The sequence below is a fragment of the Schistocerca cancellata genome, chromosome 4 (genome assembly GCF_023864275.1).
Source record: "Schistocerca cancellata isolate TAMUIC-IGC-003103 chromosome 4, iqSchCanc2.1, whole genome shotgun sequence".
In the NCBI taxonomy this organism is placed as follows: Eukaryota; Metazoa; Arthropoda; class Insecta; order Orthoptera; family Acrididae; genus Schistocerca; species Schistocerca cancellata.
Window position 1 is genome coordinate 689,253,057 of NC_064629.1, and position 22,446 is coordinate 689,275,502.

General features: G+C 38.4%; 1 protein-coding gene across 1 annotated transcript in view; it reads right to left on the reverse strand.

Annotated features, from left to right (window-relative positions):
• Window positions 1-1,340: 1,340 nt before the first annotated feature.
• LOC126184382 (E3 ubiquitin-protein ligase HUWE1-like) overlaps window positions 1,341-22,446 on the reverse strand; it is a 219,850-nt gene continuing 198,744 nt past the window's right edge. Inside the window, exons 39-42 of the mRNA XM_049926767.1 lie at window positions 5,952-6,085; window positions 4,727-4,892; window positions 3,632-3,822; window positions 1,341-3,554 (exon numbers count right to left, since the gene is read on the reverse strand). Coding sequence (XP_049782724.1) covers window positions 3,452-3,554; window positions 3,632-3,822; window positions 4,727-4,892; window positions 5,952-6,085 — 594 coding nt within the window. The 3' untranslated portion in view covers window positions 1,341-3,451. The remainder of the gene's footprint in view (window positions 3,555-3,631; window positions 3,823-4,726; window positions 4,893-5,951; window positions 6,086-22,446) is intronic.

The window sequence follows — 22,446 nt, forward strand, 5'->3', positions numbered from 1 at the left end:
GACTCTACATACTATTCGGCTGCTGCCACCTTATTTAACGAATTTGGGATTCTGTACGGCATATGCAATTTGACTATCTTACCCTGTCTCTGCTTTTAACATGACAGAAATATTTGTCATCAAAAGTTCAAATCAAATGGCTCTAAGCACTATGGGACTTAACATCTGAGGTCATCAGTCCTCGAACTTAGAACTACTTAAACATAACTAACCTAAGGGCGGCACACACATCCATGCCTGAGGCAGGATTCGAACTTGCGACCGTAGCAGCAGCGCAGTTCCAGACTGAAGTGCCTAGAACCCCTTGGCCACAGTGGCCGGCTATCATCAAAAGTGCAAGAACATTTATGTACTGTCCCAAAATTCATATTTTCCACTACAATAGCACTGCTCAGAGCTGAAATTAAAATTTGGAACAACTACTACTATAATTTCAATTAATCCTAAAGCATTTATGAGACCATTTTCAATTTCTACTTTATTTCACTTGGTTGGTTGAACAACCAGGAAACATGATAAGCATAATTTAGAATTTTTTTTGGGCTCAGATTCATCCTATTAACGCACTGTGTCAGCAACCATTTAATCTCATCATTTTGTACCAACTGAATTTTTCTCTACATCTGTTGTCAAGGAGACTTGGTCATGCATATTTCCTCCCAGCTTGTCAATTTCTTCAAGACATTTCTTGACATCCTTTTTTTACTTCTTGAATGGAAAATGGTGTAGTATTCTTGGTACATTGGACAGTGTCCATCTTATATGACCATAATATAAGCAAGGTCTGCACATTATGTGCAGTCGTTTCATAATCCTCTCAACAGCCAAATAAAGTTTTTGTTTGAATTGACTTATGTTAAAGTATATCATGGAATACCTTCTCTTCCAAAATTGTTGTCTTTATCTTAGCTGTACGCACAGAAATGAATTACACAATCGAAGCCTATCTCAGTTTCATTTAAAAATTAGCAGAATAATTGGAGCAAGCCTTCAGAGAGCTTTCAGAACTACATTAGTAGAGTCACAGTTTGCATGCACTATAATGAAATAAGGAAAGTTTCTACATGTCCAGGGGTTCCGTTTAACCTGATATACACCATCAAAGTTTGCAACACCACATGCAGTTTAATTTGTCTGAGGATACTGGCTTCAGTACCTTTCACTTTCAGCTGCTTGTCGTAAAACAAACACACACACACACACACACACACACACACACACACACACACACACACACAGAGAGAGAGAGAGAGAGAGAGAGAGAGAGAGAGAGAGAGAGAGAGAGAGAGAGAGAGAGAGAGAGAGAGAGAGAGAGAGAGAGACACAAAACAGACACAGAGTGAATTTAAATATGTTTTATTAAAAATGCTTGAAAATTTTTCCATTTAAAAATCATACAATATTTGCAACTTAGTGAAAGGAATTGTGGCTACATTATTACTTTCTTTAAAAAAAGAAGGAAAAAATTAAATGAAATTTGAAACACTTCATGTCAAGTACAATTTCAGAAAACTGCACAGAGTGTACAAGTGTCACTTTTTCCCTTTTTTTCCTTCTTCACATCTGCAACTGTGTATTACTGCATGGAACTAAGAACAGATTCCAGTCTCAATTTTTTCATAACAGTACTCATAGCAACAGGAACTTCGCACTGTATTATGAACTTTAGAAAAAGAAATGCAACAATACACTGTGAAAGACTTCCTCAAATCTGTTAAAGTTATTTTTTGTAACACACATTTACTGCTTAACATGTATTTCATTTTGTGTATTTACACTGAATAAACCTTGCAACTCTGTGGATATCATTCAATATGCACAAATTTATCCTTTTTATCTCTTTTTGCAGTGAGGTGGTTCACTAATATGTCAGTGTGAAAAGAACTATTTCTTGGAAATTTAAAGAAAACCATACACAGCGCAACCAAAAAAAAAAAAAAAAATTGCATAAAACTTAGCATTCCTAATATCTTATAGTTCTGAGTGGAGGCTTTCACTTGATACAATGAAACATCGACACATTGACACATTTTAGCTAACATCAATACAGATCTGTTATCTTATTAGAAACAAGACATGTGATTATCTGGAAATAATAGAAGGATAGGGTATTTCATATTATTTCTTCAACAAAACAATGCCACTCTATTTGAACATTAAGATACAACATCAATACATTAAGTGCAAAACTGAAGAAACTAATGTGATCACCTGCATCAGTGACAAACACTATAATTCCAGATAATCACTGAAACTTACAGTTACATGAAAGAAGTATTTTTAGACCACCATTAAGATAGTCTCATTTTAATGAAGATAATTCCAACAACACTTCCAGACAGTTATTCCTCATAATTTAACACAGAATCCAATTATAATGTTTCACTTCAGAAATCTCTGTTTCTTCATAACATTTTTTTCTTGCATACAGTTCCATACAAATGTACTTTGCAGTGACAGACACAGCCACACAGCACTACATTTAGCAAAGGGAAAAAGACAAAACAGTACTGAGCTCAAATAAAAAAATGTAATTAACAAATTTACAGGAATATTGCTACAGCAGTGCAACCACGTGAACATAAGGAGGAACTGAAGGACACACACACACACACACACACACACACACACACACACACACACACACACACACACACACACAACCTGAGAGGGCGGGGTGAGGGGGGTGAGAAAGGGGGGGGGGGAGAGAGAGAGAGAGAGAGAGAGAGAGAGAGAGAGAGAGAGAGAGAGAGAGAGAGAGAGAGAGAGAGAGAGGGGGGGGGGGGTGTAGGGTGAATATAAATACTGGATGCAACAATGAGAATGCTATATCAGTCTCTCAAATTCCAGTGAAACAACTATCATCAAATAGTCAATGTTATGGAAAGTCCATAACATCTAAATGTTAAATATAACCACAGTTTTTTTTTTTCAAATAACAAAAACAAAAAATCATCAATTTTCATAAAATCATTCAAAACAGCAAGTTGTTTGGCTTATTTCAAAACATCAATATAGACTAATCTGTAAAACATTTAGCACACAATTCTTTTACTCTAGCTGCTTCAAATGCTATTCACACAAATATCACATACATATATACACAACACTGTTTTCCTTTGAGATTTGAAAATGAATGTTTTGTCATAAGACTGAGTGTTCAGTTTCAAATATTCTGATAAAAATAAGGACATTGGACTTTTATTTTATGTCTTATATGTCAACAAGACCTCCTATCCTTTCATGAATCCAAGTCTTTTTCAAAAAGAAACTGCAGTTCTGATACCTTGGAATTTTATGGGAGGACTGCTTTTATAATTATTTTTACAACATTTAATATACAGGTAAGAAATTAAACATTATCAACAAAATCACAAGTTGTTGTACATGCACAAACAAGTTCAAGTGACCAAAATGTTTCATCAGTACAAGCACAGATTTACATTTTCCTTTAAGCAAATCCAAATCCTTCTGAACATTCATGGATTGCCTTCAGAAGGTATGTACGCAGCTTGTCGTAAGTCTCATAAACTGGCAAATCTAGTTGGTTGAAGCTGTAAAGATAAGAATTAATGTAAAACCTGAATAAAGCAAAATACTTTAGATTATAAGTTGGTAAAAACAGACATACCAAGTATGTGCTGAGGGCAATCTGTCTGTAGATCGGTCATCCCTGTGAATTTGAAATTTCTGCACTCCATTCATTCCTTCAAGTGCTGCAAAACCTTGAAGTGGTACCTTTGACGTGCCTGTGACAAACTGGAGGAATTTTGCCCTGTTCGCTTGATCAAAATCACGCAGGGCTCTCCAAAACCACTGAATCTGTTTCCAAATAAAGATGTGGTCAGGCTATCAAATGTTTTAAAAAAATTAACATAAAATGTGCTAGTATCAGATCATGTTAAAAACTACAAGTGGTAGAGGACTTAAAAAAAAAAGAGAGAGAGAGAGAGAGAGAGAGAGAGAAGAAGAAGAAGAAGAAGAAGAACCAACATTAATAATAGTCACTCCTTACAAATAATTGATCAAGTTACTCAAATAAGAATCTTTAAATAATAAATTTATGTATGAGAGTCATGTGGGAGGATAGACAGATTTCCACCTTTTATGTAAAATTTAGTTCTGTGAAAATTTTATTATTATGATGATCTATGCACGACAATTTTTACATAATAAATGTGCAATTTAATTAACACTGCTTTTTGTCCTTGAGATTATATATATTAGAGGGAAACATTCCATGTGGGAAAAATATATATAAAAAACAAAGATGCTGTAACTTACCGAACGAGAAAGCACCAGTATGTTGACAGACACAATAAGAAACACACACACAAATATTCAAGTTTTCGCAACCCAAGGTTGCTTCATCAGGAAAGAGGGAAGGAGAGGGGGAAGATGAAAGGATGTGGGTTTTAACAGAGAGGGTAAGGAGTCATTCCAGTCCCGGGAGCAGAAAGACTTACCTTAGGGGGAACCTTTTTTCCCCCCTAAGGTAAGTCTTTCCGCTCCCGGGATTGTAATGGCTCCTTACCCTCTCCCTTAAAACTCACATCTTTTCGGCTTTTCCTCTCCTTGCCTCTTTCCTGATGAAGCAACCTTGGGTTGCGAAAACTTGAATATTTCTATGTGTGTGTTTTTTATTGTGTCTATCAACATACCAGCGCTTTCTCGTGTGTGTGATATATATATATAAATAAAGTTACTGACACTCCTTAGGTATTACCTGTAGTGATGTCGGACTATATTTGTGATATTCCGTATTAGCTTTAAGGTCTTCAATGTCAACATTGGGCATTCCTGAGATTAACAGTTCCAACTCTTGTTCATTGAATATTGATATCAGACGTTTTGGAATTATGTCATAGAATCCTTCTAAGAAAGCATATATCCTGAAAAATAAATAATATCCATAAGACTTCCAAACATTACTACTACTCCTACCACCACCACCACCACCACCACCACCACCACCACCACCACCACCACCACTTGTTTCTTTCTAAATTCATCAGTACAGATTTAACTCTGCTACTTTTCCACCTTCTGGTCTTTACTTAGACCAAACTAGTATCTTACATCTATGCAGCAAATTTAGAAAAAAATTCTTTTAAACTTGTGTCAGATGAAATATTGCAAGTCGCAACCAAAGTCCATGATGACTAATTGACTCATATTTTCTTGGGTAATTGAGAGAATGGTAACTACCACAACCAACCAGCAGATGCTTGAGAACTTCTCCAATTTAGTAGAACAATATCTCGGTATACAGACGAGAAGCCTGCAAGAGTTGAAGATGATCCAGGATATATATGTAACAATTAAACACCATCAACAGTTAAGCTAAGATGACTTATTTTGAGGCAACATTCCATACGTAAAAACAGCAGCAGCGAGTACAAATCTTTACTGTGAAGAGATATAGCTCCACACTTCAGTATAACAGAATCTTACAACAGATTAGAATCGTGCTTTGCTAGAATTTTGTAACTGACATACGACTACTTCGTCTAAAAAGATAAGAAAGAACACATTTATTTTTTGAGCTTGAGTGTTGACTTTACCTCTCAGATTCAATACATAACAGCACAAAGTGAAGCAAGTGGCAAGTTGAAATACTGAGTGTGCCTGAGGCATGCAAGAATAATAGAACTGGTAGTGCACTGTCCTTGGAATGTAGGTTTACAGTTTGGCTATCACAAATATTCAGAACGGCATACACAGAAGAATGAAAAGATTTCTTTCTCTACAGTATACAGTGTTATCCTTCATAAAAAATATTTTATATAAGCATGCTCACAAACAAAATCTTAACAGTTTATATTTAATAGACAGGTTGATCTAATTTAACTAGGTTGCAAAAAGGTACTGCAACTGCTGCTCAAAGAAAATAGTGAGAATCACAATAATGGAGATCATCAGACTGTATAATGATTACGTCTAAAGCTTACTGTTTTCTAATAGCACCAGTCATTTTCATCTGGCAGACAAGACGGATGTAGTCCATTTTATTTTCTTCACAGACTTGAATATAACGACCATGCGGAATCAGATCCCTCACATCCGTAACACCAAACTCTTGTACCTATAAAAGATGTTTATAAGGGACATTTTAAATACAATATGACAAACTGTAAGTAATTTCATGCTATAAATTGACAACTGATCAACTTAGTTGCAACAAATTACTGTGTGTATTATGGTCAGTTAGATTGTGAAACTGAGACTTCCCATTAAGAAGCAGATTTACAAAGGAATCTCTGTAGCAGTCACTATTTATGAATTACACAACTGCAAGGAAGAAACAATTTTGAATGGCTAGCTAGAAAAATAGCTGAATTTAAGCTGTCTTCCTCATGTGAGTGGATCATTTATTCATTCTCATACCAGTTACCTTTCAAGACATCACAAGAATTTAAATATGAATTGTACAAGAAAGTGTATAAAAATTTCTTAAATTTATGGAGGTGTCATATCTCGGAAAGGAAGAAGAAAAGGGTCAATGACCTGGATTGTTACCCACACTGAATTCTCACCTGATCCCCAACATATTGAGAGGAGCTGGGGCACTGCATGCTTGAGGCAGCATATTAATGGAGGTTGACCCATCTAGTAAGCATCAAGGGAAACACTATCCTAATGGAGTATTAAGTTCAGAACTGACCAAAGGGAAGATGCAGGCATGGCTAAAATTGCCACTACAATTGGAGGTTCATTTTTAATGGATTCAATGTTGTTTACACACTAATCATGTGGATATTTTGTAACCAGAACATGTCATTTAATTTCTAGGTAAAACTGCCACCAAGATAATTTGCCTACTTGACACATTGTATTATGTAGCAGTGATTAACAAATTTCCAGTTGTTGATGCTGGTCATTAGTAACAACTTTTTCAACCTCATACAACTTTGAAATGCTTTCTGCTGATATTTATAGCTTTGTGACCTTGCACATTCAACCCTGCACATTAGAAAAATAAAATTTTTATGTGGTATTAAGTGTAGGAGCATCCACAGTAAGGCAATGTCCACATAGTACTAGCAACAAAAAACTGGCTGACACCTGTTGTGAACAACAATGAAGCCTTTAACTCTGACTGGAATAGATACTGCAAGGATACACTGGACATGTTAAGAAGTTATGACATATTTATTAGCATTAAGAACTAGATAACATCTAGTTAAGTTTATATATAGTCTGAATGTGAAATAATAAGGATGAAATTAACATCAAAGGTGGGTCAATACGATAACTGGAATCTTTTACAGACCACCTGTCTCAAGAGCTGTGGTAGGGGAACACTTAGAAGAGAACTTAAAATACTTTGCAAATAGATTTCCTGATCATACTTTAGAAATCGTGAAGATTTCAATTTTCTAGCTATGGACTGGAAGACTCCTGTAATTAAACAGGTGTCATGGTCAGCAATCCATTTGATATACATCTAAAAAAAATTTTTTTTAATGTACCTTAAGCAATTAGTGGATCAGTTTTTAAGGGCAACAACTTATATCTTATGGTAACTAACAGGCCCAAATTTTTCAATTCAGCTCAAGCAGGAGGGTGGAAATGGTGACATAATGCTGTTACAGCAACAATAACTACAGGTGTTAAAAGAAATTTTGAGGAAAGTATGAAAATCTTTAAACTTAGCAAGCTTGACAAGACATATACGGCAGATAATCTCAGCAATCAACATCATATGTTCATCTGGTGATAACGCTGTGGAGCTTCAATGAGAAAAATTTAAAAAAACTGTACAATATGCTTTAGGCATGTACATGCTGAGCTGAGTAAGTCCGCGAGAGCTGGGAAAGACTCACTGTGGTTCAATAGCTTTGTCAGAAATTTTCAACAACAGTAGAGATATACATCACAGATTTAGAAGAGACAAAAGCTGATCAAAGCCACAATGAACACAGGTTGTGCAATGTGAGAATAATTCAATGAATTCAAAATTAAAACACTACCTACCGATTCGACAAAAAATCCGAGGAAGTTATGGTCTTGTGTGAGGTCAATAAACTGACTATGATTACTCGTGCAATCACTTTCTGATAAACTGGTTCCAAGATGTCAAACAGAAGGCCAAATTACTTAATACAGTCCCCCAAATAACTTTCACTGCAGAAAATATTAATATGATTTCTCCTTCAAACACCACCAGAGCCTAAATGACAGGCGCTGAGACCGCAGAACAGAAAATCAGCTAAAACTGCTTGATGGAGAGAATGCAACATGACACAAAAGAATACATGTACAGCTCTATATAGATTATGAGAAATAATGTGCTACCCTGCAAACAGCAGCTTACTGGAGTGATGAAGCATGCAGTCTAATTTGAAACACGTGTAGATTATACTCATTGTCAAGAAGGACCATTTAACTGATGCAGATGACTACATGGCTGGCATTAACCTCTGTGTGTGTGTGTGTGTGTGTGTGTGTGTGTGTGTGTGTGTGTGTCCACATTTTATTTTCACACATTATGAGCTTTTTTCCAATTGAAAATCTGTTCAGGAGGAATCAACAGGAGGAATCAACACAGTTTTTGCATAAGGTAACGTTGTTAACTCACTCAATTTGCCCATGGGATCCAAGAGTCACCAGGGTTGATGCCATGTTCATTGACTTTTGCAAGGTATTTGATGCAGCTCTGTAGTATTACCCAGTGAACAAAAAATGAGCTTACAGTATACTAAACTAGCCTTGTGACTGGTTTCAAGACTCCCACACAGACAGAAATTGATACACAGTCCATAGGGAGCGAATTTGTCAGTTTTAGAAGATAACTTTGTATGTGACCTGAGGAAATGTTATGAGCCATTGCTGTACATGATATTTATAAATGATTTGGAGGATACTACTGGAAGGTACACGAGGTTATTCACACATGATGCCATTGTGTGTACAAAGATCATAATGTTACACTGTTATAGTAAAATGCAGACCTGGAGAGGACAAATATCTGGTGCATGAACTGGCAGTTGACTATCAATACAAATAAATACAACACATTGCATATTAATAGACAGAAAGCCCCACTATCGTTCAATCATACAACTGACAATTACTGGAAATGGCAACTGCAGAACATCTAAGAGTACTGTACAGTGTTGTGCAAACTGGAATGAGCACATGAAACTTCTTGTGGAAATGCAAATGCCAGGCTGAGATTCACGGGAAGAATCCAAAATATATTTCACACATGGAAGAGGCAGCTTACAGAATTCTCATTTGACATGTTCTGGAGTGGTGCTCGTCAGTATGGGACCCTTACTCAAAAGGGAGTGAAAGAGTAAAAACTGCAGAAGTTTACAGTTCTTCAGTATGTGATCCATACCCAGAAGGGTTAAGTGGGTAAAAATCTGTAGAGGAACACAGAGACTGGAATACATCCAACAAATAATTGAGGACACAGGTTGTAAGTGCTTCTCTGCAATGAAGAGGTTGCCACAAGAGAGGAATTCATGGTGGGCCACATCAAGAAGAAGAAGAGGAAGAAGATATAAATTAGAAGGGTTAAGAGAGGTGGTAGAGAAGGTAAAAAATTCCTAAGCACCATAACATCAGTAAGAATGTGATGAAACTCAAAGAGACATATTGTGCAAAAAAGAGTTTCAGTTAAAATTCTGAGAGGATCGTGTTTGAAGAAAGTCAGGGCAACATATTTCCTCTGAAACAAATCTTATAGAAAGTATGTGATGGGAAAATTGGAGCTAATATGAAGGCTTACTGAAGTAGTTCTTAGCAAATGGAACAGCAATGATGGTAAAGTACAATGGCACCCACTGTATCTTTGTGGAGCATAGATACAGACAGTGGCACACATCTGACAAATGAAGCACAGGATGAACACTGACTTTCACTATGCATTTCAACAAAAAGTCATCAAACTTCCAAATCAACCTATAGCCTAATTTTTAAGTTGCTAAATGGAATAATGATGAAATAACCAGGAATAATTAAATATTGTAATGGTTTGTCTGCACAGTCATTCTCTGATAACAGGAAACCGTAACATCCAATTTATATTCTTAAGAAAGAAAACACAATAAAATTCAAGTTTAAAAATCAATTTATAATATTCTATAGTTGTTGCTCAACACAGTTCAGTCAATCTCCTTGATTTCCTTTAATATATCTTCATCTCTTCCTACATTAGTGTACACCAATCCTCCTCCCTCCTCCCCCCCCCCCCCCCCCCCACACACATTTTTCCCATTTTCTTCTGCCTTTCTTCGTTTTTATCCATCTCAAAACTGCTCCCTCACAAAAATAGACCTACTGCCTGCACCCTGGCTGCTATACTGTAGTTATGCCATTAGATATACACTGAGGTGACTAAAGTCATGGGATCTCCCCTAATATCGTGTCAGATTTCATTTTGCCTGGCATAGTGCAGCAACTCAATGTGACATGCACTCAACAAGTTGCTGGAAGCCCCTACAGAAATACTGAGCCATGCTGCCTCTATAGCCGTCCATAATGGCTGAAGTACTGATGGTGCACAATTTTCTGCATGAACTGACCTCTCTACTATGTCCCATTACTGTTTGATAGGATTCACATTGGGCAATCTTTGTGGGCATATCATTTGCTTGAATGGTCTAGAATGTTCTTCAAACCAACTGTGAACAATCATGGCCTGGTGACATGACGTCATTTGGAAACATGAAGTCCATGAATGGCTGCAAATGGTCTCCAAGTAGCTGAACATAACAGTTTTCAGTCAATGATTTGTTCAGTTGGACCAGAGGACATATTCCATTCCATGTAAACACAGCCCACACCATTATAGAGCCACCACCAGCCTGCACATTGCCTTGTTGAGAACTTGGGTCCACGACTTTATAGGATCTGCACCATACACTAACCTTACCATAATCTCTTACCAACTGAAATTGGAACTCATCTGACCATGCCATGGTTTTCCAGTCAGCCAGGGTCCATCTGATATGGTCGCCTGCCCAGCAGAGGTGCTGCTGGCAATGGTGTGCTGTTGGCAAAGGCACTTGCATCGGTCACCTGCTGCCCATAGTGCATTAATGCCAAATACCACCACACTGCCCTAAGGGATACATTTGTTGTACATTCCACATGGATTTCTGTGCTTTCGGCCACTGCACTGTCCATCGTTGGTTTGTTGTTGCTCTAGGGTACAAAACAGCTGAGGTCATAAGTGCCCATGTCATAACTTGAAATGGTTAATTACCAAATCAAATTGAAGTCTATAATACTCAGAGCCAAAATGACTTGGGAAAGCTAAAAACGATCACTCCTCCTCTGAGGAGTTTGGTAAAATGGTTGAAAATTAAATTTCCTGCAGCAAATATTACAAAGAAAAATAAAAAGTAAAACACAATCTTCAGCTCATGCCATATCTAATAAAATATCTAATAAGTCAGATGGAAAACATACATTAAAATGTAAACTGTTATTAAATCAGTATTGGGTCCAAAAATATGGTGCACTGGCAATGGTTGGTTGCAGTAAGCACAGAGTGGTGTGTGTTCTCCACTTAACAAATGACAGTGACTGAAATGACAGTCCCCAATATGCAGCCCAGCAAAAGGTATCTCCTCATGATAAGAGTGGTGAGAGGAAGTCATCCAAGCTCTTGGGAGATGTTTAATTTCCCAGAGTTTGTTCCCATATAGAGAAGAACAGTGTTCATGCCAGTGATGCAATGTTCCTATGTGCAGCAACAAAGAGATCATCTGAAGGGACAGAATAGCTAAAAGGCCTAGGCAGTCAGACTGCAGCTGTGGCAGCTTCATTCCACGACACTCCGATGTGACCAGGGACCCACATGAACATCATGCTGGTCCCATCAGCAGTGAGCAAGTAGAGGCACTCTTGGAGTCGTCATAGTAAGGGGTGGTACGTGTATAGCACACAGAGGCACTATGTGAATTAGAACATAATACGCAATTGAGAAGCCTTGTTGTTGGACGTATGGGGTGGCCTGACATAGGGCGGAAAGTTCTGCAGTAAAAATCGAGCACTGTTCTAGAAGACAGTATCTAAAATTGTTTGTTGCCAATGACAAAGGTGCATCCAACACCATGGTCTGTCTTAGGGCCATCAGTGTTGATGAAGGTGCTGTCTCCAAGGTGTGTGCAAAGTCCGAGAAACTTATAGCGCTATGTCAAATCTAGAGTTGTGTCCTTGGGAAGTGAACCAAGTCCAAGATGAATGCGGACCTCTGCATGAAGCCAAGGTGCTGAAGTGCTCTCACCCATCGAGAACATGGCAGCTAATGGAAAGTTAAGATTCCAATGCAGTATATGAAAGATGCAGATTACAGTGGCATCATGCTAACATCTGGGAAATGTTCTGTCCCTCCAGATGCGATTATATGTCTGAGGGACAAAGTGCTTGCCTTCAAGAGACAGGTGATTCAACATTTGAATGGGAATAACACTCGTTCCTGGAGCAGCAGATTGTGACGAGGTGAGAGCATGTTTAAGCTCCCTCATAGTAAAAATGGTATAGTAGCATTCGCAATTATGAGAGGGGAAAGATATCCCCCAAGTTTCCTCCACTAGTTTCCAAGGTAGGAAGGCAGGATAATGGATGGGGCTCAATATCTCTGCAAAGTATCAACCCAAAGTGTTGAAAATATTGATACAGTCCACAATGACAGTGTTCACTACAATCAGGCCAGGAGCCGGCAGGTGTACCTTGTTTCCAGAGATCAAATGTAGATTACCACCAACCAACAGAAAAAAAAAGAGTAAAATGGTTTAAAAAATTACTAAGAGAGATCCAACTAGCTTTTTTGCTATCTCTAATAATGTGATGACATTTTGTGTGCAACTGTTTATAATGAAAACTTTTCTCCATTGTGGGATGGTGTTAAAGACACGGAGAACACGTCTCTGTGTACAAACTGTGTTACAGCATTGCCCAGTCAATCAGGGAACTGGGACATGTTGTGGTAGGAGAGAGCTTTGGGGTATGGAACATTCTGTTGTGGTAAGAATGACATTTATAAGGTACTTTACCTGATCATAACTGCTGTGGAGATGTTAATAGTTAAGAGTGGAGCCTCCAGTCAGCTTTAAAAAGTTGCCAGCTGGTCTTGTGCACAGATAGGACACGAGTTAGCAGACTAACCATGGACAGGAATTGTCACTCAAGTATGTGTCTGAGAGGATGGACCACTTTAGACGGTGGGCAAGCTGTGTATTACAGAACAAGATATCCAGGTACAAGAAGGTTTGTATGGAATCTGGAAGAAGTGTAGGTTCACCAGTGTTGAGAGAAATGAGAGTAAGCTATTTGAGAATATCTGCCATGAGAGTGCCTCTCAGGCAGGTTCTAAGAGAGACCCAAATGGAATAGTAAGTGTTGAAGTTGTCAAGTAGCAAAATGAAATGAGGGAGCTGAGCAGTAAGCTGTAGTATGTCTGCCCTGGTGAGATCAGATGATGGGGTATGTAGATATTACAGAGAGAAAAGGTGTAACTGGGGAGAGAAAGACGAACTGCAATAGCTTGTAGCTTGGTGTTCAATGAAATGGGTTGGGTACGGATGTCATTCTTAATGAGCAACGTAACTCTCCTGTCAGCTGGAGTTCCTTCCTCAGAAGGAAGGTCAAAACATACTGGAGTGATGTGTAAGAGTTCAAAGCAGTCTTGAGGGCACAATTTTATTTTTTGGAGGCATAAAACAACTTGGCATTGCGATCACAATAGCAGCTGTAAGTCTGCTCCATGTGATCTGATGTCATGAATGTTCCACTGGAGAACATGCATATTAGACAATAGGACATATTTCTTTATAAGGGGCAATTACTTCAGTGGCTGCAAAGTGATTGACTTCAACTGCATACTAATACAGTGTTCCAAGACTGGAGAATACTGTTCCACAATTTCTTCTGAGGTATCAGTAACCTCCCTGAATCCGTCACCTGACTCCAGGGTGGAGAATCAGTTGGTGACTTGCACCAGTGAAATGGGTGAAATGGACGTTGGCTGGGCAGAGGTGTTGTATGGTGTCACTGTTGTAGAGGATCTCAGAGTCGGTGAATGGGAAGAAGTTTTGTGTTTGTTCAACTTACCAGTATCTTTGCATATGTCATATGTATCCCCATACGTTTGCCGACTTGAGCTGCACAAATGGTAATCTCTGGAGTATTCCCTTTTAAATTTCCATTTTTCTGGTTGTGTCTTAAGTGACTGCACTTGTGTGGGCTAAGGTTTTTTTTGTGTGTTGGTCAACTTCAGTGGGCGGAGGTGAGGATATTATCTTAAGGCTGGGTGATTCGACAACCATAGGAGATCACAGGCCTGCATAGCCACATCTTTCGTGGGTCGTGATGTAGCAACAATGGTACTGCAACTGCTGGATAGTGGTATGCAAGGCTTTTGGCTAGCTAGCATTTTTTGAGCAACATTGAGTGGTACCTTTCCCTTTGCCAGGGTCTCTTGAATGCCTTGCTGACTGAAGTACACAGGGAACTCACAGGTGAAGCCACATGGTTGCAGTACAGTCGATGCTGCACGGAGAAGAGGGCAGGCAATCTCACTCACGAACATCCCTGACACAAGTTACACATTTGGCTGTGTTTTTACAGGACATGCAAGTATGGGTATAATGCTGACATTGATGACTTCGTAGTTTGCCTTTATTTTCAACTGGAGCTCCACTCAAACGTTAAGAAAAGGGTGCATGCAGGCTCTAATTCTGCATCAATCTTGTTCATAACCAGATGGACTGTGGCTACACCCTGACCAGAGAGAGAGATTGTTGTGTATCTCACTCAGGCATACCATCAAGCAACCGAGTGAATGTGACGCCATGTCAAGAATTCAGCGTTTGATCAGCCTCTACACGAACAGGGTATCGAAGGAGGGGCATAGCTTTAAGCAGTTTTTGGGCTTGAAAGGTAGCGACTGGCTCTAGAAGCAAAGTTCCATTGAATAAGCAAGTGCAGGACTTGAGTGGGCCTGTAGTTGCATCTATGCCTTTCTGAATGACAAACAGGTTCATTGCAAGAGAAGTTCCGGCTTCCTCCTGGGCATGACACAATGAGGTAGTGGGGTGCAATTGGAATATTTATTGTGCCTTTGGCCTCATTCCATTTCCATTTATTAGATGGAGGTTGCATTAATGGAGTTGATGTAGTCATCACGGGTGAATCCCCAAATTGCCAGCATCTCCCCGATGATGGGCTCCTTCCTTCTGGGGGCCCCCACAGATTGGCACACACTTGTCTTAGGTGATTGATCACACTTCAGGTCATACCTCCCAAACTCCAGACAGAGGGATCAAACAGCAATTGCGAAGGTTAACACATTACACATTACCCAGTCACCCTATATGTGTCAAATGCATGAGCCAGCCTTCAGGCATGCCATAGGACAAAAAAAAAAAAAAAGGAGATGTCAAATGTCAAACTGGAGGAAGGACAGAAGTCAGAACAAGAAAGGAGAGAAAGACAAAAATGAAATTGACTCAAATCTTATGATACTCTCAAGTTTTGGTATCCTGATTTTACACAAGACATGAACCCCAAGGGCAGGGAGAAAGAATACAAGGAGGATAGACATGCTGCATGGGAAAGGAAGCAGTACCTCAATGGCAGAGGCCCCACGTGTTCCAGGCATGTACTCAAAAGTGAGTTGGGAGTCCCCTGGAGGAATTGTTCAGGGTGAGAGGTAGCACCCGAAATTTGGTATTCTCGCCACATTCTTGACACCGTGAATCTCTGAATATTGAATTCCCTACTGATTTCCAAAATGGCATGTCCTGTGTGTCCAGCTCCAACTACCATTCTGCGTTCAGAGTCTGTAAATTCCTGTTGTGTGACCTTAAGCAAGGCAGAAACCTTTCACATGAATCACCAGAGTATAAATAACAGCTCCATCAATGCACCGTCCTTCTATACCTTGTGCACATGATACTACTGCCATCTTTATATGTGCATGTTGCTTTCCCATGGCTTTTGTCACCTCTGTGTACACTGATATGAGAATGTATATATATGTATGTATACTGTATACCTGTATATGTGTGCATGCACACGAGAGAGAGAGAGAGAGAGAGAGAGAGAGAGAGAGAGAGAGAGAGAGAGAGAGTGTAAATTTACCGCTTAACCCAAACTGTTGTGACCAAAAGAACGCACAAATTAAGAATGCACAAATTTTGGTCACAGTAACATAATGGTGGCCTGTGCTGTGTTTTTATCTGACAAAGCACATATGTTTTCCCCTAGTGGAGGTGGAATAAACAAGAACAGAACAATTTTGTTTGCACTGGAAAAATTGTTTGTTTTTTGTCTTAAGCATGGACTATGGCATCAACCTTTTTCCAGACATCAGTCTTCCTCTTGTGGAGCACATTTGTATTTTACACCTGCATCACTTACTTTTCACATCATGCTGTCCACAGTCTCATAAACAACAACTTTGTTTGAGGCCACCTAATCCTGACAGCCATTTTCACTCTGTCAGTACTACTTTATAAAAGCATCTTTGTGCATTCAACTTCTGTAATACACAATAAGTAGCCTCATGGTCCTGCACACCTCAGTAAGAGGGAAAGACTTGACAGATAGGAAAACTCCATGAAACAAACCCACACTTCTATGATATCTGTGCTGTAGTAGATGGCAGTACAGCTTTGTCATAAGAGCCTCTCGATACCATTCACATTTTGTGGCATTTAGAAAATATATATTCTCTGCACGAGTTTGCAGAATCATAATATTTGGTAACTATTTTTTTTCATTATATTTTGAATATCTGTTTTTCTTACTTTCACCTATTTACTAAAAACAAACTATCCTACATCATCAGACTTGCTTTCTGTACCAGCTATTAGCAAATAAACTTACTCTTGCCATGTACAAAATATTAATCTTTAACAAAATGTAGTTATCATTCAAATATTATTTTCTACACAAAAATTATTGCAGCTGAATTTTGTCGGTATCTTGGAAACTGTTAACTGTTGAAGTGTAATGTTTTGGTTTTTCTTTTGATACTCAGTTGGTTAATATAAAGCATGGACTATGGCATCAAGCTTTTTCCAAACACCAGTGGTGGACAGACATGGGGAGGCAAGATTGGAACTTGTCACAATTGTACTGATGTAAAATGAATTCATAATGTTATGTTGATGTACAAAAAGTGTCTACACTTGGGATGTGAATTGTTCATTATGTGAAATATGTAATATAAAATTGGTGATTTAGAAAGTATTTCCTTCATGAATATTTAGAGTTTACACATTCACTTTATTTCATAAATGAACAGCTCACCATTGTTAAAATAATTGTTTGATGAATGGATTATGTCAAAACATTGATTCCAGAAAGAGTTAGATTCTGTTCTGAAACGTGACAAAACGCTGTCCCCTCCAACAAGAAAATACCCTGTTTCATTACAGAACAACAAGCAATACATCTACTGTGACATCAAGTGAATTAAGATGAATGTAGCTTTATTAACTTATGATTTCTACAAAAATAAATGTAGACAGTGCCTACATGTAATCCTGGTCATATAAAGTGAAGTATAAATATTTCTAGTTCTTTAGACAGCAATGTCAAACAAATAATATTAATCACTTAACTAACATGATTCTTTAATTAGACTGTTGGACTGTATGGACTGTTTAGATGCTGCACTACTCTTCTCAGATTTGTCACACTTGCTTAACTGTACGTGGAAGGAAGGAAGTAAGGAAGGAAGGAAGGAAGGAATCCAGTATAGCACTGACATAAATGTGGTGCCTTGATTTGTAATGTATGTAACCCTCAACAACATACTCTTACCCTCTGTTTGTGATCTGTTTGCCCCACCAAAGAATTCCAAGCCACATCAAAGAACGTAAAGTTCAGAGACTTGCAAACTCTGTAAAGGTGAATATTTATGGCAGATTTGACAACAGAGTACAACTGCTTGGGTAACACCATTTAGTGCACATAGTTGAACATGAAGCTCCACAGCAGACAACCCCAAAGTCTTCTCATGTTGACCCAATAATATCATCAGTTAAGATTGTAGTACTCATGGGATCATCAGGACTGGACTGTGAGTCAATGTAAACATGTCACCTGGTCAAATGAATTGCTTTCTGGTTGATGATCATGTCTGAATATGCAGTGATCTGGCAAACATCTGCTCAAAACATGCACCACATCATATAAACAGACTGAATACACATCCATGTCACAAGGCCACAATCATACAACATTGGTTTGAGCAGTATGGCAGTGAACCCTCGTCGACATGTTGGCTACCAAATTTGCTCGATCTGAATTCGCTGCACTCAATGGGACACATCTGAGTGGGGGACATGGATGGGGAGTGGTGGTGTAACCAGGCACTAGCTACACACCCACATGCCACTGGACTGTAATTTATGGGAATTTTATTACCTGTGCAAAAACATCCCATGCCACATCCCTTCATAAACCTACTAAGGCCTCGAGTCCATGCCACAGACTAGAATGGCTGTATTCTGTTTCAATGAATCAAACATGAGCCAACACACTATTAACATATTGACTGCAACAGAGCCACCAGTAGATACAACAGAGATTCATGCCTAATTCCATGTGCTTACTGGTGGTCACATGTTCTACGCTGTTTAGTACAGTATCGTGCATTTATTTGTATTTCTTGATTGAGTTGACACCAGTGTACAGAAAATCACATACAATATCTTTATTTTGAACTTTGCATTTTGCAACTTTACATACCATCTGAAGATACACTATATAACACAGAGTGGAGTGTGTTGCCACCAGCAGGCACATTGTGTTAAGTGTTTACCACTGCTGTGTGTGTCCTAGCAGCCTCATGGCAGGAAACATGTTAACCAAGTTGCATTGGTTTCACTCATCTGTGTAGTTACATTTGTAGATTTATGAAACCTATTATTTCCTAATGTTTGGTCCTTGAAGATATTAGTTCGTGTACAAGTTCGTGGCGTTTTTGTTTTGTATGTTGGTATTCTGGCTGCTATGGGTTTAACTATCACTTTTTATTTGTAGTCCACTATTGCTACCTGAGTTTACATACTGCCATTTGGAAGATAGTGAGTGGCACTGTGAATGATAGAAAATGGATTGCTAAGTGGAGAAATTTGAACATTTCATGCATTCTCCTGTTTGAGTTCAACTGAGTTTTGACAGCAACGGAGGCAGCCAGAAACATTTTTGTCATGTATGGGGATAATGCCACTGGACAGAGCATAGCAAAAAATAGGTTTTCTTGATTTAAGGAGGAACACTTTAACATTAGTGATTTTCCATGTTCAGGAAAACTTCTGAGGTTTGAGGAAGATCGTTTAAACACATTAATCCACAATGATCCCCATCAGTGTACTCGAGAACTAGCAAATCTGACAAACTGATCATTCCACTGTCTTGCTACATTTGCATGCAACAAGGAAGTTCTTAAAAAAATCTGGTGTGTGGGTACTGCATGCTCTAAGTCAAAATCACAAAAATCAACAGGTGGCTGGTGGCCAGACACACATCTCTGCTTGCTCATCATGAACAGTACTGACCATTGCTACCTTGTATTGTTACTGGTGATTAGAAATGGTCTCTTATGTTAAAAATGAGGAAAAACAAGTATGGCTGCATTCAAACAAAGCAGCAACTCCCCATTCGGACCTGCACACATCCACAAAATATACTGTTATGCATCTGGTGGAACAATGATGGTGTGGTTTCCCTGATGTTCAAACATCACTGCTGAGATCCATTGTCAACAACTGAGACGTCTTGCACATGCAATCCAAGAACAATGAACAGCAAGCTTGCAGGACGTGATACTATTCCACAATAACACCTGCACAAATTCTGCTAAACTGACAAAAAATACAGTACAGGAGTTAGGTTGGGGAATGATTCCATGCCCACCTTATTCACCTGATTTTTGTGCCCTGAGATTTTCACTTTTTCCACACTCTATCAAAAAACCTTCAAGGGAATTCCTTTCCAGACAAAAATGCACTCCAATGGCTTGACAAGTTCATCACCTAAAAACCACACTATTCCTACAGTCATGGAATGAAAAGGTTGCCCCAGCATTGGCATTTGTCAATAGTGAAAGAGAATACATTATTGACAAGTGTGTCATAATGGTCTATGAATTTAATCCCAATAACACTGCCCTACAGTCTGTCACATAGTTTATAAAAGAAAGGAGAGTTTTGCATCTGCTTGGTTGCTCACAACCAGAAAATGTAATTTTAGGTTTTCTTTTGTGTAATGCTGGCTGGACTCCCATACTTATGTAATGGTTTAACAATGATATAGTTTTTAAGTGTTACATTTCATCTTGCAACATTCCTATATCTCACATATTTAGTGTGCTTTACACTCTAGAAGGGTGGTTAGAATATGTGTGTAGGTACTGGTGAGTCATTTCATGGTTACAGACATAATATTTGTACAGTTTACATTGAAGTATTAATATGAAAATGAAGGACAGATAGACCTGAATATGACACCACATACCATAAAGGTTTGATGATATGAGCTGAATTGTTTTCTCACTAAACAAAGAAACAGGAACTGTTACAGATGTGACAACGCCTTCACCTTTTGTGAAATGAATGATGTCTGTGTGTCTTCCCTTTCTGTGGTCTTCTGTACTTCATGTTCATCACATAACAAATATGTTCAAGAATAACAAGAATTGTCAAGGTATTCTTTGATATGAAGTCTATACTGGAGAAGGAATTCAGCCACGTTCTTTGCGAAGGACTCATTCCGGCGTTTGCCTCAAGCAACTTAGGTAGTCCATTGAAATGTATATGTGAATTGCTGTCCTTCCAAATGCGAATCCAGAGTCTTATGTGCCACCTTGCTTGGTGGGAGGTGCAAGTTACGATGCCTGGCAATATTAAGATGCCAGCACTAAGAAGCAAATAATGGTTACAATGTTCACAAATTGTGCCCAAAAAGAAGAAAGTTCTGAGGCTATCAGTTGATAATGACTATGTCCGCTGCAGTTTGTAAGTTGAGGTGGTGGATGTAAAGTGTTTGAGTTTCTGTTTCTGTGGAACCATTGCTCAGTGCTTCTTCTGCATCACACATGGTCATTTTTCCATTCCATTGCTTGTATTATGCCCTCAATTTTATAGTATCATATTAACATATCTGTGTTTCTTGTTGGTGGTTTGACATGAATCTTCTTGTTATCAGTGGTTTAATACTATACAAGTTGTTGTTATGTGCTATTTGGTTTCAGCCTGTAGTAATCAACTTATTGCTGAACGTTTCTCAAAGAGCTTATCGGCGCCAAATGCCGAGGTTAGCAGCACTGAATGTTTCTCATTCTGTCGAATATTAAATGTCTATACTGGTGGTTTTCTGTAAATGGAAAGTGAGAATTGGTTCTTTTATATGGTTACTGTTATGTCTAAGGTAAATAGAGGTAATTGTAAAGCTGTCATCACACCTTAAATTGATTTGAACACAACAGTGCTTTATTATAATAGGCTCATAGTAGATGTTACGCCTCTGCCTTCCTCCAAGCTTTGGAACTACATTATACAGGAAGTTATTGTGGACTTGGTGTCTTTACATATTCAGCTTAATTCCAGATCTCAAACAACTGGTAAGAGGCAAAAATCTTAGGACAGATCAGGAATTAAACCCTGCACTCTCTTGTGAAGTCCCTGTTTATGCAATAATAATAATAATAATAAACATCATCAACTCTAAACTTTATGTTCTGACAATGGTTGCCTAAAATTGCATAGGAATATTTTTTTAAATTTAGTATGTATACATTTAAATCTTTGTGGTAAGGTTTTAATTAAAGTGTAAATGAAAAAATTAATTTTTTGCCTTTTCTACATCACTGAATATAACAGTATCAAATCAGTTCTGTTGTAAATATGTACATGTATACCACTGGCCACAAACATTACGATACCATGAAGGTGGCATGCAATAAATGTCTACTTTGCATGAAGTGTACTGCTTGCTTGAATATAATTAGAATTTCATCACTACAGCATAAAGTAGGTGGAAGTAATGCCATCTACATTCTGTGTATTAGAAAGATTATGCAGCAGGTCTAATTGCGAAAAGATCTTACTAAACCTCATATAAGAAGGAGAAATGTCCAACAGCCCGCCATAAGTTGACAACAGAGAACTATGGCCTAATGAGACTGTGTTTCATTGTTTTACAATATTGCTGCTCACACTGATGAGTGTCCCACAATTGTCATGCAAGTTAGGAATCTGTGTTCAGGAGGACCCAAAAAAATGCCATGCAGCATCTCAACAGGTCCACAGGACTAGTGTGATGACCTCTAGAGCATCGTGGACAATCAGCACAGTGATCACCATTTCACCTCCCTTAGCATAACAGCAAAAAGGGCCATGGCAACAGCTGTATGGCTAATTAGAACACTAGATACAGGTGTGACACAAAGTCATCTTTCCAAACAAGTACCTG